The sequence below is a fragment of the Gorilla gorilla genome, chromosome 2 (assembly GCF_029281585.2).
Source record: "Gorilla gorilla gorilla isolate KB3781 chromosome 2, NHGRI_mGorGor1-v2.1_pri, whole genome shotgun sequence".
In the NCBI taxonomy this organism is placed as follows: domain Eukaryota; kingdom Metazoa; phylum Chordata; class Mammalia; order Primates; family Hominidae; genus Gorilla; species Gorilla gorilla.
This window is the reverse complement of record NC_086017.1, coordinates 55559553-55575315: the sequence shown is the minus strand read 5'-3', so window position 1 is coordinate 55575315 and position 15763 is coordinate 55559553. Positions and strand designations below refer to the sequence as shown.

The window sequence follows — 15763 nt, the reverse complement described above, 5'->3', positions numbered from 1 at the left end:
CCCCACTGCCCAGTCCCACATGGCCCAATGCCCAAGGCTGACTCTTAGGACTGTGCCATCTCCTCCCAATCCCTGGTGCCAGGATGCCTTGCTGGTAGCTGGAAAGTGGCCATGGCGGGAATATTTACATCATAGGTATCAGCAAACACTCCATATCAAGGCTTTTTAATTTTTTGCCCCAGAAGGCTGGTTTGCCAGCACACCACAACTCCAGACCGCCTTTTACCCTGATTTCATCTTCACTCCTTATACCATCAAGGTCTTAAGCAAATAGCAGCCCATGTTGGCAAAATCAGACTAGCCATTCTCTCATCACTTAAAAAGAAAAAAAAAATTTTATTCTGGTGTAAGGTGCTATGACTATCAGTATCCTCACTCCCAGCTTTCCCATGTCCTTGGCACGTCAGACCTGGTAGCCACAAGGACTACACTGGAGTCTAGAACAAACTCTTTCCCCACCCCAAGGATTCTAACCACACACTTGGCCCCATCACTCTACAAGTCCTGTCTTCCTGCATGTGGCTGTCTCAAACCTGAAGGATCACTCGCCTTGAGGATTCTTTGGTCATAACCTCAGAAGAGAAAAAACAGTAACATTCACAAGAGAGACAAAGTGACCTTACAAGTCACTGCATCAGGACCTTACAAGTCTCAATCTTAAAGGTCCAGTAAAAGAAACTGCTGATTCTTGGGATATGATTCTCCAAGGCCTCTCACATTTTTATACATCTGGTAAGAATAGACAACAATTGCCAGGTTCCAGACTTATATTTTCAAGGATGTTTATCTAGTGAACAGTCTTGGATGACAGAGATAGTGTCTGTCTCTGGAGCAAAAGTCAGGCAGGCTTACTGCCCATTATCAAATACCAGGGTCCCCTAAGCATGGGGGTTCCTCTTGTAATGCAGCCCACTGCGTGTGCAGGTCTCACCTGGCCCTCTTCTTGGGGCCTGGGGCTCAGGGAACCAGTGCAAATGCTGATAATCTGGCCACTGCTATTGCTATAATAAACTGTCCTTTGTCTCTGACCTATGAGTCTCATAACTTCTGCCAGGATCCATGAACCCATGTGGTGTGCTCACTTTATTAGCCTGCAAGTAGGGTAAAATCTCATACCCTTCACAGGTTTGCTACCTATGTGGTACTTTTAAGAATCCAGAGCTGTAAAAGAAGACAAAGTCCAGGTAGCAAAAAACACTGTTCGCTGACTCCACACACAGAAAAGACCCAGGAAATATAATGTTCAAAGAGCACTTTAATAGTCAACAAATTGATGCAGTTTTGTCACAATACTTTGCATAATTTTATAGTAACAGTAAAATTCTGAATCACTTTATAGTAAAAGAAAAGACACAGAGGAAAATAATTTCCCTGTACAATGAAATTTTCATACACTATATGGAGATTTCCCACATCTGTCAAGTTTTGGCTCAGAATAAAAGATAGCTAATATATTTCACTCTTTTTTCTGTTACTTTTTTTTTTTTTTTTGAGACAGTGTTTCGTTCTGTTGCCCAGGTCGGAGTGCAATGGCACCATCACGGCTCACTGTAACCTCTGCCTCCCAGGTTTAAGCAATTCTCCTGCCTCAACCTCTCAGGTAGCTGGGATTACAGGCGTACGCCACCAAACCCAGCTAATTTTGTATTTTTAGTAGAGACAGTGTTTCACCATGTTGGTCAGGCTGGTCTCTAACTTCTGACCTTAAGTGATCCACCCGCCTCAGCCTCTCAAAGTGCTGGGATTACAGGCATGAGCCACGGCGCCTGGGATTACAGGCATGAGCCACTGTGCCTGGCCTTTTCTGTTACCTTTAAAAGTTACTTCACATAGTAAAGAAATTAGGACTGATTGTTGGCATAAAGGAGGGTACAAAAAAAAATTGTGCCAGGTACAGTGGCTAATGGCCATAATCCCAACACTTTGGGAGGTGGAAGTGGGCAGATCACTTGAGCCCAGGAGTTCCAGACCATCCTGGGCAACATGGTGAAACTCGTCTCTATTAAAAATACAAAAATTAGCCAGGCGTAGTCAGTCATACACGCCTGTGGTCCCGGCTACTCAGGAGGCTGAGGTGGGAGGATCACTTGAGCCCAGTAGGTGGAGGCTGCAGTGAGCTGAGATCGCGCCACTGCACTCCAGCCTGGGCAACAGAGTGAGGCCCTGTCTCAAGAAAAGAAAAGAAAATTTGGTTTCCTGGCAGATCGAGGTTTAACAAGTGCATCAAGCAGTAATAATTTGTGGTCTTGTGCTCAATTCTCACACGTGATCTTTGCAAGCGTCCCAGCAGCCATCACAGCTCTACTTTCACATGCATGGGACACAGCACAGAGCAGCAGCCTTGAAAGGACTGCAAAGAGGTGTGAATTCCAAACATTCTCTTAAGTCCTAACATTTCTGTTCTTCATTTTGTGTGACAGAAACCCACGGAAACAAGGCGATGACGGTGCTTGAGGGTGACCAGACCTCCTCAATCATTCCATCAGCCACCCAGGACTCAACAGCAGAACCTCAGAGGACGCAGCTGAAAGAGGTTTTCACTCGAGCACTAACCACAGAGAAATGGGAAGTGCCATTCTGCTGCCACACGCAGCCGATGGCTGGGTAGGACTAAATGCCCTTCTGTGGTGAGATGAACCAAGACGGCAGATGGGGGAATAACATCAGTGAGAGAGAGATTACGAATGGATCCTTGTATTGCAGATCAAACTGGGTTGTCACCTCTCAAACCACCCAGGCAGTTTCTGAATGTCCCAAGATGGGGGTAGGAGAAAAGAAAAAAAAGACAAAACAGGAGATGGTGGGTAAGAAAACCTAAAAGGCACAGTGAGGCAAAGGCCTAAGACGGAGGCTGGCTTTGAGATCTGAAATCCGGCCACAATCCTCCTTGTTTTACCTAAAGTCCAAGAATTGTCAAAAAGAAAACCCAGAAGGGCTATTCATTCTAAATTTTAAAACCTTTTCTTCCTGGCCTACCAAGTCCTTGTGTTTTCTTTCTAGGCGCCCATAAATACAACCCCATTACATTTCTATTTGGCTAATAATTTACAGAACATTTAAAATACCAGGTAGGTGAACATCTCTTCATGGCTTTTGTGTAAGGGCCTGAAGCGAAGAGAAAAACAACTGATTGGAGATTCCTATCTGGCGCCTTCTCCAGGGAAACTGACAACCAGAGAAATCTGTTGCTAGGATTTCTAGGACATCTGGAAATTCCCTTTTTGTTCTCAACAATATAAAATGGCATATTTGCAAACCTATCTGAATCACCTCAATCTAGGCCATTTTAAAAATTTCATTTAAAAATGTAATCACAGATTTTTAAACTAATTACCCAATTTGCAAATAAATCCCAGCTACTTCTGGTTTTGAACATGGAGCAAAGGTGTGTCAGTAAGGCCAACATTCTTAGGTTGACAGAGATAGGTTAACATATTGGCTGGCTTCATTTACCCCCCTGCCATGCCCCACACTGAGCTGGATGATTTGATGGGAAGAGAGGGTCCCCACCTCAGGGTTCACTTCCCCAGCCCCAGAGTTCATGGGTTTTCAGGAGGCTCAGCCTGTGAAAAAGAACCAATGATGATGCACACCCTGGCTGAAGTGACATCTGGCCAAAGGATTCCAACAGAATGAATTTCATCAACATGGAAAAGATAATCCATGGCACCAATTCTGTGCTTCTTACAGGCAATGGTTACCAAATAAGTCAAAACATGGCCTAGAAATGGAGCCGGGCCCAGTGAAAAGCCTGAGTTCACACGTGCTAGGGGCTCCACTGACCGGCCTCTGCAGCCCAGCACCCAGTCCTCTTGCTCTGGGTGCAAGCTGAGGAGGCAGAGTGCACACACCAGCTCCTGTGTCCCCGGCCTGGCTGGCAATGGTAAAATGGGCTGCCTTTCTTTTGCAGCTTCTTCTAATCAAAATACCAAAGGGTACTGACCTCTGGCCTCAGGGATGTGGCTTGCAGTGCAAATTTTACCTCTTCAGTGCAAAGAGTGGTCTTGAAATCTTGCCAGTGTGTGGCCCTCCCTCAGCTCCTGCCACCCTGGGGAGCCAGGATGCTGAAATGCATAAGGCAAAAGCACTGAATCGGATCTATTCCCCGCTGACCTTTAGTTACGATCACTCTGCCCTGACCAGCTGGAGTTGGGCCTGTGTGAAGCCAGTGATTTCCAACACACTGAAGAAGGTATCTGAGTCCAGTGTGAAAGCCAAATTCCTCCTGAATCTGTGATTTGGTGAAGCTCTGTGAGGTATTTTTTGTGTGTGGAAGACTGAAAGTGAAGGGAAACAACTAAAAAAATTAAACAGACAAAAGCAGTGTACCTTATACTGGTTTCTTCAAACATAATGCCTGTGCCAAGAATTGGGCAGGAGAGAAACCAACGAAATGAATATAATAACTTATCCTGAGGCGCTCCCTCCCACGCTGGCTTAGAGATCTCGCACACACAAAAACTCTCCTTGTTTATAAGAAGCTGTCTCTCACTATGCGGGCAGTTCTTCCCAAAAGCCCGTCATTAAATAAGCTAAAAACAGGTGCAAGCGATGTACCTGCATGGGTTCCTGAGACTTGCCTTGCAGAAGCAGCCTTCCAAGTCACCAACTCTTGAGAACTCCAGAGAAAAACAGCGCAAACACGTGGGCAAAAAAAAAAATCCTGGTGCCTGCACCAAGTTCTTCTCCCAAAGTATGTTTTACTCACATAGGGCAAATTTCTGTCACGGCCTCAGCTGCCTTTAGGAGAGTAAGAATTTGAAGGGGCGCAGAGAATGCTGTCAGTGTCTAAGGAGGAAACCCTGCCTCACTTATTTCAAATCTTGACTCTGGTTTTCTAAGCAAATTCATCTTAGGATACAAAACACACATTAGAGTTTCCTTCTTGCCTTAATGCAATTAAATTTGCAGCCATTCTGCAGAAGAACTGAAGCTCTCAGGTGAAAAGAAGCCTTAAATCATGCCATGATATATGTGGGGGGAGGGAGTATTTGGGTATAAGTATTTTCCTGAAGGAAGAGAAAGGGTTGAATGTATTGGCAGCTGAGCTGTCCCTTCAAGGGGATATTGTGAAACAAGTTCAATAAAAACCTCTCCCTCTGAAGCATGAAATGTTCCCAGAGGGGACAGGAGGATTCCTTTGTTGCTATGATGCAACCTCAGGTCATGTGCTCGCACATGCTGGAGCATTTTCCTGAGTAACCTGAGGAAAATGTGGCAACAGAGAAAAGCACTTGGAAAATACACACAGCAGGCAGGTAGGGTTCACCTCCCTGGTTAAAGGAAAGGCACCCCCCACATGCTCACAGGAACTCTCCCTCCTGCCCCTCCTCTTCCCCTACCCCACTTCCACCCCAGGGGCCACCGGAAGCAGCAGCAGCAACCCCGGCTCCTCATCCCCTGCCGTGATGTCTGCAAGTGGCTCTGGCTAGAAGTGATGCTGGTGAAGGGCTGTAGATGAGGGTCTCTTCTCCAGCCTCTTCACATGGCAGGAGTGACAGAACAGGTGGTCCTCCAGCGGATAACAGCGGTGGCCATCTTCATCATTGAGCTCCAGACCACAGTCCTGGGGGGAGGCAGACATGTCCAGGGGAAGCAAAACAAAACAGACTGCAAGACTGACCTGAAGGCCACAGTCCCCAAAATCAGCAGAGGGTGCTGTGTGTTTCTGTATAGGCAGGAAGTGCCAGTGCAGAAACACAGCTCCTGCCCCGTGGAGGCCTCTCCAACACAGGAGACACAGCCACACAGCACTTGCTGTGAACCACTTAAAATGTGCTGTCAGTGTAAATGCAGATTCTGAAGACTTAGGACAAAAAGAGGATGTAAAAATATCTCATGGGAAAAAGGAATGAGATCATGTCCTTTGCGGGGACATGGATGAAGCTGGAAGCCATCATTCTCAGCAAACTAACAAAGGAACAGAAAACTAAACACCACATGTTCTCACTCATAAGTGGGAGTTGAACAATGAGAACACATGGACACAGGGAGGGGAACAACACACACCAGGGCCTGTTGGGAGGTAGGGGTGAAGGGAGGGAACTTAAGAGGACGGGACAATAGGTGCAGCAAACCACCATGGCACACGTACAACATATATCTATGTAACAAATCTTCACACGTATCCCTTTTTTTTTTTTAGAAGAAATAAAATAAATTGTGGAGTTACAAAAAAAATCTCATGGGTAACTTTTTCATATTGATTACATGTCAAAAGATAACATTTGGATCTTTTTTTCTTTTTTGAGACAGTCTCCCTCTGTTTCCTAGGCTGGAGTGCAGTGGTGCGATCTCAGCTCACTGCAACATCCGCCTCCCCTGTTCAAGCAATTCTCCTGTCTCAGCCTCCCAAGTAGCTGGGATTATGCACGCACCACCACATCTGGCTAATTTTTGTATTTTTAGTAGAGACAGGGTTTCACCATGTTGGCCAGGCTGGTCTTGAACTCCTGACCTCAAGTGATCTGCCCTCCCAAAGTGCTGGGATTACAGGCATGAGCCACCACGCCCAGCAGGATTTTTCACTTTTTTAAGACAGGGTCTTGCTGTGTCACCCAGAGTAGAGTACAGTGACGTGATCCTAGCTTCCTAAGTAGCTGAGACTATAGGCACAGCATGCCTGGCTAATTTTTGTATTTTTAGTAGAGACAGAGTCTCACTGTGTTGCCCATGCTGTTCTCCTGGGCTCAAGTGATCCCCCTGCCTCGGCCTTCCAAAGTGCTAAGATTACAGGCATGGGCCCATGCCTGGCTGGATATTTTGAACTGAATAAAATAATTAATCTCACCTGTTTCTTTTAATGTTTTAACTGTGACTACCAGAAAACTTAAAATGATATATGACTTTAATTTGTGGCTCTCATACTTCCTTTTTTTGAGACGGAGTCTTGCTCTGTTGCCCAGGCTGGAGTGCAGTAGCATGATCTCAGGTCACTGCAACCTCCACTTCCCAGGTTCAAGCAATTCTCCTGTCTCAGCTTCCCGAGTAGCTGGGACTACAGGCGTGTGCCACCACGCCCACTAATTTTTGTATTTTTAGTAGAGATGGGTTTTTGCCATGTTGGCCAGGCTGGTCTCGAACTCCTGACCTCAAGTAATCTGCCGGCCTTGGCATCCCAAAGTGCTGAGATTACAGGCGTGAGCTATCGCGCCCGGCCCCTTATATTTCTTTTGGATAGCACTGGTCTAGAAAATGTGGAGAGGCCTGTTGAGCAAATGTCCTCACCTTTTTCTCCTGCAGTGACCTGGGGCACCTGGGGTCCCAGCAGCAATGATTCCCACCCATTTCTTCAGTGTTGGCAGTGGGACAAGTCTATATGAGGGACACCCCCATTCTCTACCCACAGGGTCACCAAATGAATCTAATCTCCTTCCATGGGTGAATTCACTTAATTGTGGCTGAAATTCCATGGTCACCCTTCACAAGGGCTGGTGAGGGGCGACCCCTAGCTTTCCTGACAGTCATCAGGTGCTAGTGCTCCTTCATCTTGGGTTGGGACACAGGGCAGGAAGGGGCAGGCGGACCCCACCCGCCTTCACACCACCAGCTGACATGCCTGTTTCCAAGAGGGGCTTCATGATTTCCAGGGCTCGGCTGAGAAAGGAGCTTCAGGCAGATAGAACAGCCTGCAAGCTGGAGGGGAGGGAGTCCCTTCCCCAAATCGCACACCTGCCTGACAATGTGGCCCCCAGATAGGACCTAAAACCCATGCTCTCCACGACCCTCCTAGCTCTGCAGCTTCAGGGAGAGCAGCTCCAACAGTTGCAGGACTTGATAGTTCTGAATATGCAGAAGAAAGACCTTTATACCTTGAGCATTTCCATCTTCTCCTACCTCCCCCAAGAACCAGCCTTCATTCCATTTCCTACAGAAGCTCTAGAGGGCTGACCCTTGCCAGAATCTTGTTGACTGCCTCTTGCCCCAGTCAACACAGGATGCTTTTCTCTTGGATGTCTACAATGGGCTTTGGGGCTGGGTGGGGAGGGGTCTACCTCGCAGTGGTAACACTCCACGTGGTAGTCTCTGTCCATGGACACGACACGGATGGTCTCATCTGAGCCCTGGGACCAAAGAAAAGCAAGAACACATAGGAGAGGCCTGTTAGGGGGGCTGTCGGGCTTGATGTACCGTGGGGTGGGGAGGGAAGAGGGTTTTGGGGTAACAAGTAGGTGGCCTTGGGAGGAGAAGGTAAATCAGGAGTACTTGTTGGAAGAAGAATACATTTAAGCTGATGAGAGGGGAAGTAGGAGGGACAGGAGTCCTTCCTTCTAGAATGTCAGAGTTAACACTGAAAGAAAGACCTACATGGACACTTATTTTAAAAAATGAAGAAAAGACAAGCCTTTCTCCTCATCTGCTAATCTAAGAATTAGTATCAAGTAAGGGAGTTTGACCTGGTTATGGGGACAAATCAGCACAAGAAGGGTACTGGGCTGGGGAAGCCAGTCAACAAGGAAGGGTGAAGACACGACTTATCTCAAAGGTGAAGTGGGGTTTTTTTTGTTTTTTGTTTTTGGAGACAAGGTCTTGCTGTCACCTGCTGGAATGCAGTAGCACCATCATAGCTCACTGCAGCCTCAAACTCTTGGGCTCAAGCAGCTAGGACTACAGGCACATGCCACCACGCTTGGCTAATTTTTAACAATTTTTTGTAGAGATGAGGTCTTGCTATGTTGCCCAGGCTGTTCTTAAACTCCAGGCCTCAAGCAATTTTCCTGCCTGGGCCTCCTAAGTGGTGGGATTACAGGCGTGAGCCACTGCACCAGGCCAGAGTTGAGATTTTTAAAAGGATACCTTAAAAGCTGTAAGGACAGGACATGGATCTTGTAAATGAGCCCAGGGAGATATTCATGTCTTAGAAGCCCCTGGGAGCATGTCTGGAAGGGCATCTTACCTCAGGTGGAAGGATGGGAAGCCCACAGGCTGCACACTTGGGGGCCAGCACCCTGTGGGGAGAAACAAAGCAGCAATAAATGTTGCTTCTGGGAGCAAATTCCAGAGTCAGACTTGCACTTGGAATCCACACGGAGCCTTCCTCCATGCCGCCTCCTGTCCCTTGCTCTCCTCCCTCATAGAATGACTGGTACCTGGCTCACTTTGTGGAATATGCCTTAGTATTTGCTCCCCAGCTGCAATGAGGACACTGGCTGCCTCTCACTCTTCTGGGGACAGCACTAACCGATTTGTTTACACCTCTCATGGTGCCTAGCACAGGCCCAGGCAAACCAAGAGTGGTAGGAATCAGCACTGCACAGGGGCCTTGTGAAGTTAGGTAACGCTGAAGCCACAGGGCTTGGTGGATTCCTCCCAAGGCCTAGCTACAAATATGATTATTAGTTTTTTTGTGCTTTTTTTTTTTTTTTTTTCACTAAACATGATTCTTTAACCCATTCCTGTCAACACTGGCATCGACCAACCTCCCAAGGTCCCTGCTGTACCCCTCAAAACCATTAAGCCTTTGCTGGACTGTGATCTAAGGGCAGCTGGCAAACACAGTTTTGTCGGTTTCCACCGCTCACTCTGCTGAGATCAGCTTGGCCTACACGAATGGGTCCTGTCTGCTCCCATCCCTTCTTACTTGTGGTAATCTCGGACACAGTAGATCTTGTTCTCTGAGTCCACGGTGAAGGGCACCCCATCCAAACACTCATTACAGATGACACAGCGGAAACAGCCGGGGTGGTAGGACTTCCCCAGGGCTTGCAGGATCTGGAGGAGAGACCAAGACTCAGTGGGGATTATAGGGAAGGATGAGATGGTGGAAGGGGAGAGGAACACATCAGGCCTAAGGATTACATGAGCAGTCACACACAGAGTACACTTACCCCCGAGTTTCACCTAGGAGAAGAGCAAGAGGTGATGGGGTGGGAAAGGCAAATCTGTTTAGATGAATATACAGAAGAGACCACACAGGAATCCTTTTCCTGCAGCCTCTCACAGGGTCTCTGAGCTGGGAGGGAAAGAGGGCTCCTTTCCAACCCTCACCCAGAACAGGAAACTCTTGCATAGTTCTTTAAGAGAAAGAGATGGTAAGGAAGGGATGGGCCAATCCCAGGGCCAAAATCCACCATGAAGAAGTGGGAAACGATGCAAAGCAGGGCCACAGAAGGATACATCCTTCCCAGATTTGGGAAGCAGCAAGTACTCAGAAAAATGAAAAGAAATTCCATGTGGAAATGGCAGAGCTCAAAAGGATCCCCTTCACTTCTGCCTCTTGGATGCCCCTTCTATGCAGCTTTGATTCTGGAGCATGATAATCTAGAAGTTCTGACTCAACCCAATGACCTCAAATCCAAGTGTAATAAGTAAAGTTTCTCTGTTGTTGTTTTTAAACGCAATAGAGGGAAAGCCCCACAAACTTCTTCCTCTCAGTGTCATTTAATCTGGATCTGGATGGGATACCTGGAACTGCCAGAGCCAACCTGAAACCAGGACAGACCCAAGACATGGACAGCAGGAAAGAGAAGAGATGGAAAGAACATCCTTGGTGAGGTCTGTAAGTAACTGTATTAACCCATCATGGAACCACGTACCTCCAAGCCTCTTTTTAGGTGAGATAAAATATCATTCCTATGAAGTCAGTGGTCCTCGAAATGTGGCCCCAGACCTTCAGCATTAGCATCACCTGCAAACTTGTTAATAATGCACATTCTTGGACCCCATCCCAGATTTCCTGAATCAGAAACTCTGGGGGTAAGGCCCAGCAGTTGGTATTTTAATAGGGTGATTCTGATATATATTAAAGTTGGAGGATCATTGGTTTAACTCGAATTGAGTCTGGGTTTTTTCTATAATTTGCAGTTGAAAGCATCTTCACTGACTTAATAGGAGATTCATTTCGGCAATTACCTGCATCATGAAACTTAGCAAAAACAACTGAACTACAGAATCAACATGAGCAAGGTCACACCAAAACATGCATCTGCAAAGAATGTACAGAATGGTCATCAGCATCCAGCAGTGGGAGCCCACACAGAAAGCCTTCAAACAGGCTGAAGAAAGGGGATTTTGGATTTGGGGAAGCCTTGTCAGTACACTGTGAGACCCAGGGGTAAAGATATGCTGTGTTCCAGCTCCTTCCCCTGGAAGCCTCAGGCGGATAACTCCACACTGCACAAGCTCAAGGCAAGAGGAGGGCGTTGTGCTATTCCAGCTTTCCTCTGAATGCTCAGCTTTCAAGCTTCCTCATTCCCTCTTGGGTTTCACTAACCTTTGAGGGCCCTCTCAATCTGCAGTAAGGCAAAACAGGAAGAACAACTGGCTGGGCTTCCAAAACCCATCTGGCAATTTGGACCTTGGAATGCATTTTCCCCAAGATGAATGCTGTCTTGGAAGAAAGAGATCCTTAAATTAATTTAATCCACATTGTGCCTGAAGTAAGATTAGAAAAAGATGCCATTTTGCTGCATTGTGACTAGCTGTAATACTTTTTTTATGTGAGACTATGCCTGGTTCTAACCTGCAAGCCCAGAATGTACCCCTCTATTAACAAAAGGGTATACAGAGAGACAATTTACACAAAGAGTTAGACAGCTGGGGTTCTGTCTAGACATTCATTAAAAGTTTTCAAGTCCTAGAGAAGACCTGAAAGACTGAAGGTTCAACTTCATACCATCCCATATGGTAGAGATCTCACATCAAGAGATAGGGACTATTTCCCCCTCCCCTTGAATCAGAACTGGCTTTGTGACTTTCTTTAATTAACAGAAAGCAGAAGAAACAATGTTCTGAGATTTCTGAGTCAAAGGCTTAAGAAGACTGGTAGCTTCCACTTCCTATCTCTTGCTATAAGGAAGTCTGAACTAGACTACTGAATGATTAGAGGCTACAGGGAGAGGGGCCTGGAGGGTGAGAGGTCATCTTGGATGTTCCAGTTCAACTGTGCTACCAGCTGAACAAAGTTAAGTAGGAGACCCCAGCCAATGCCACACAGAGCAGAAGAATTGGCCTGCTAAACCCTGACCTAAATCCTGACCCACAGCATGAAGCATGATGATAAATAAGAAATCACTGTTGTTTTAAACTACAAAGTTTTAGGGTGGTTTGTCATGCAGCAATAGATAAATGACATACCCTGAGGTTATCCAAAGAAGTCTTAGGATTACTAGAACTAAGAATAGGGTATAATCGTACTCATAAATTCAGACCATGTTGACTTCATATGCAGTAGGTTTGTCAGAAGGACACTAAAAACAAAGGCAAATTCTGCTAAAGAAATAGAGCCCTACAGAGTCTAGAAGATACCTGGGAAGGAGAGGTAAGCATATGTAGCTTCTGCCTACCTCCCACTGCGAGCATGGGGGAAGGGCCACGTTTCCCAGGGAGGTCTTGGCTACTAATGAGGACATGGCTCTAACAGGGCTAAGACCTCTGCTGAGGTCTGTCAAAGCCTGGGAGATATCAGATATTCATCATGAATGGGGAGGGCTCTGGGTCACTGATGTTTTATAAATATTAGGGTATAACCAGCAGAAATGAGTGTTTATGTCCATGAAAGACATGTTCAAGAGTGTTCACAGCAGCTTCATGCATAAATAGTAAAAAACTAGAAACCACCAAATCCCCATCAACATGAGATGGAGAAATAAATTGTGCTATATCCATACAATGGAATTCCACTTAGCAATACAAATCAATAAACTACCAATACAGGTAACAGCATGGATGAAGCTCAAAAACATATGTACTAAGACCTGAAAGAGTCTATACTATATGTTTCTATTTATATGAAGTTCCAAAACCAGCAAAATGAATTTCTGGCAATAGAAGTTGGAATAATGGTTGCCTTTGTGGGGGTGGGGTCTTGAGTGGGAATAGACAAGAAGGAACTTTCTGGAGTTTGGGAAGTGTTCTACATCTTGATCTGGGTGGTGGTTACAGGGGTATATGCACATGTGAAAACTCGTTCAGATGTACACTTAAGATTAGTATCTTTTACTCTATGAGTTACTTCTCAATAAAAAGGTAAAATTAAAAATACTAATAATTAGAAATTATCTTCTCTAGAATGAAATTAATGAGTCAGCTTAGAGAGGGACTTCACTCTCTCCAACTTAAACTATGTTATATAATCATTTCCTCTGATCAGCATATTAAAGAACTTCTTAAAGGCTGGTTTCCAATGGTGAACAATTTGATGTTGTATTCATTAACCTCATAAATAACCTAACCCTCTAGGGAAAAATTGTCCCCACTGAAGACCTGAAGCCCAAAATAACCTCAGAGAGCCAGTGACTGAGCAAAGAATGGAATGTATAAAACCTGGTCCTTGCTCTGCTGTCTCAGAACTAAATGACAGGCCCTAAAAACTCATCTTCGTAATGGTGTGAGCTGGGCATAACACAGGGAGAAAAACAACTTTGCTCCTCTGGCTTTCTGCATTTGACTCCAAGGTAGCTGGGATTTCTGCAGTAAAAACAGACTGTATTTAGTATCTCACCTGGGATGCCACAAGGATCACAGAGAAGCCAGAGGGAGGCCAGTGCAATTCGAACAGCCCAGAGGAGGAGAAAGCATTATCGGAAACATGATAGCGTGTGCTCTAGATGGTTAAAGATGTTAATTCCAATAAAAGCCAACAATGTGGGTTCTATTAGAACAAACAAGCTGTACTTTACAGGGACTTTTTTTTTTTTGAGGTGGAGTCTCGCTCTGTCGCCCAGGCTGGAGTGCAGTGGCGTGGTCTCGGCTCACTGCAAACTCCGCCTCCAGGGTTCAAACAATTCTCCTGCCTTGGCCTCTCAAGTAGCTGGGACTACAGGCATGCACCACCACGCCCGGAAAATTTTTGTATTTTTAGTAGAGACAAGGTTTCACCATATTGGCCAGGCTGGTTGGTCTCAAACTCCTGACCTCGTGATCCGCCCGCCTCGGCCTCCCAAAGTGCTGGGATTACAGGCATGAGCCACTGCGCCCAGCCATAACCACAAATCAAGATAAGAAACACTGTCCTCAATTATTAATTTCTTTTTTCTCTGAACACCTCCTCCTCCACCTGAGATGCTGTTCTCTTCTTTGGCTGACCTACTCACCATGTCCATGATCAGATGTCCACAAAGAAAACACCTGTCAGCCGACTGCTGGAAACCAGAGTACTGCAGAAGAAAAAGAAAAGAAAGTTAAACCCAGACTGGTAAGATGAATCAGCCACTTCCCCAACAGCCAAGAGGATTATAAGGAATTTCTCAGAAAGATGTGTCACTCTGTGCAGAATTCTGTCATCCCCAAGTACAACACAGCTGTGGGCTGAGTCATAGGATATTCTCTGCCACGAAAGCCATCACAAATACTAGTCCCACTCACTCTAACAATGACTGTGTCTGGGCACCCACAGCATGCCAGGCTCTATGTAAAGGACTGTATATAGAGATGCTTTAATCCCATCTCAGTGGTTCTCAAAGAGCAGTTCCTTGGCATCACTTGAAAGCTTGTAAAAAATGCAAATCCTTGGGCTCCACTCCAGACCTACTGATTTGGAAACTCAGCGGGTGGGTTCTGGCAATCTGTGTTTTCACAAGCCTTTCAGGGGATTCTGAAACCATCACTCTAATGCTTATGACAATTCTGCAAGGTCTACATTATTACCCGGAATCCTCAAATAGAAGCAGAGGGCAGCTCAGAGAGGTTAAGTGAACTTTTCAAGGTCACACAGCCAACAAAGGGTAAGGACAGAAATCAAATTCAACTCCGGTTCTGGTTAAAAAGCTAATGCTTTTTATAGCTAGCTTCAAAGAAACTTAATAAATGTCTACTTTACCTTACCTTATCTTACCTAAACACATACACACACACAGTCTTGAAAGACATGAGGTGCTCTCTTCAAAAAACATACTAGATGCTACACACTAGACCAGAAGTTTGGGTATTACAAACACAACTTAACTGGGGGAAACCTTATGAAAGGAAGCTGGGAAAAACAAAAAAGGGAAACTTTCTGCAACTCTACACCATGTGGTGGAGGTTTCTGTCGTCTGGCACCTACGCCCCATTCTGGGGGTAATAGTTCTTTATTTTCATTTGAGATCCAGCCCCCAGCTCCACACCATGTGGCTCCCATCACCATGTGGACTGGCTCCATGCCAGGGCCCAGGCAGGGCATTGACAGATCTGGCCCATCAGAGCCTTGCATTCCTCCAGCACTGACACTTTTTCCAGGGGTGGGCATGTGGCCCAGTAAGAGCCAATGAGACTCCAGGAGACGTCTGTGGAGGATTGTGAAGGAGGAACTGGCACTCCTGCCCATTGGATGTGAAACTGAGAGAATGTAAACTCTGGGGTCCTCCCAACATCTGGCCATCACATAGGACCTGAGACTGAAGCTAACACTGAGATACATGGCCAAAAACTGTGGAGAAAATGACTCCTGAGGCACTGCTGGAATAATTTGCTTTTTACTTAAGCCCGTTTGGGTTTGCTAGTCTGTTTCTGGCCAACAGGAATCATAATGAATCAACTTTTCAGTGAAAATCAAATAGAGCTTTTTTCAAGGGAAGGCAGGGAGAAGCTGGCCCTGAGCCCATCTCTGCATCTCACATTCCTCATCCCTGAGATGACAGGGTCATTTCAACCACCAACTACCAAGCACCCACTCTGCATGGCATCTTGTTAGAATCTGCAGGTGTGAAGGTGAAGACGCACGTTCTTTCTACCCTGGAATCTTTCAGTCCATGGAGGAGAGACTTGTAAGCAGACATACTGCTCAGGGCTAACAGCCCACAGCCCTGCCAGGGCAGGCCCCGGGCATGGTGGCAGCACAGAGGAG

At 46.1% G+C, this 15763-nt stretch overlaps 1 protein-coding gene across 2 annotated transcripts in view; it reads right to left on the bottom strand.

Moving 5' to 3' along the window:
• Positions 1 to 1237: 1237 nt before the first annotated feature.
• Positions 1238 to 15763, bottom strand: part of LIMD1 (LIM domain containing 1) — an 87257-nt gene continuing 72731 nt past the window's right edge. Inside the window, exons 4-8 of one of the 2 annotated variants that reach the window (XM_019024067.4) lie at positions 14034 to 14096; positions 9581 to 9711; positions 8897 to 8948; positions 7995 to 8063; positions 1238 to 5566 (exon numbers count right to left, since the gene is read on the bottom strand). In XM_019024067.4, coding sequence (XP_018879612.3) covers positions 5429 to 5566; positions 7995 to 8063; positions 8897 to 8948; positions 9581 to 9711; positions 14034 to 14096 — 453 coding nt within the window. In that variant the 3' untranslated portion in view covers positions 1238 to 5428. Of the gene's footprint in view, positions 5567 to 7026; positions 8064 to 8896; positions 8949 to 9580; positions 9712 to 14033; positions 14097 to 15763 lie in introns of those variants that run through there. The other variant, XM_055382178.2, reaches the window with a different exon arrangement.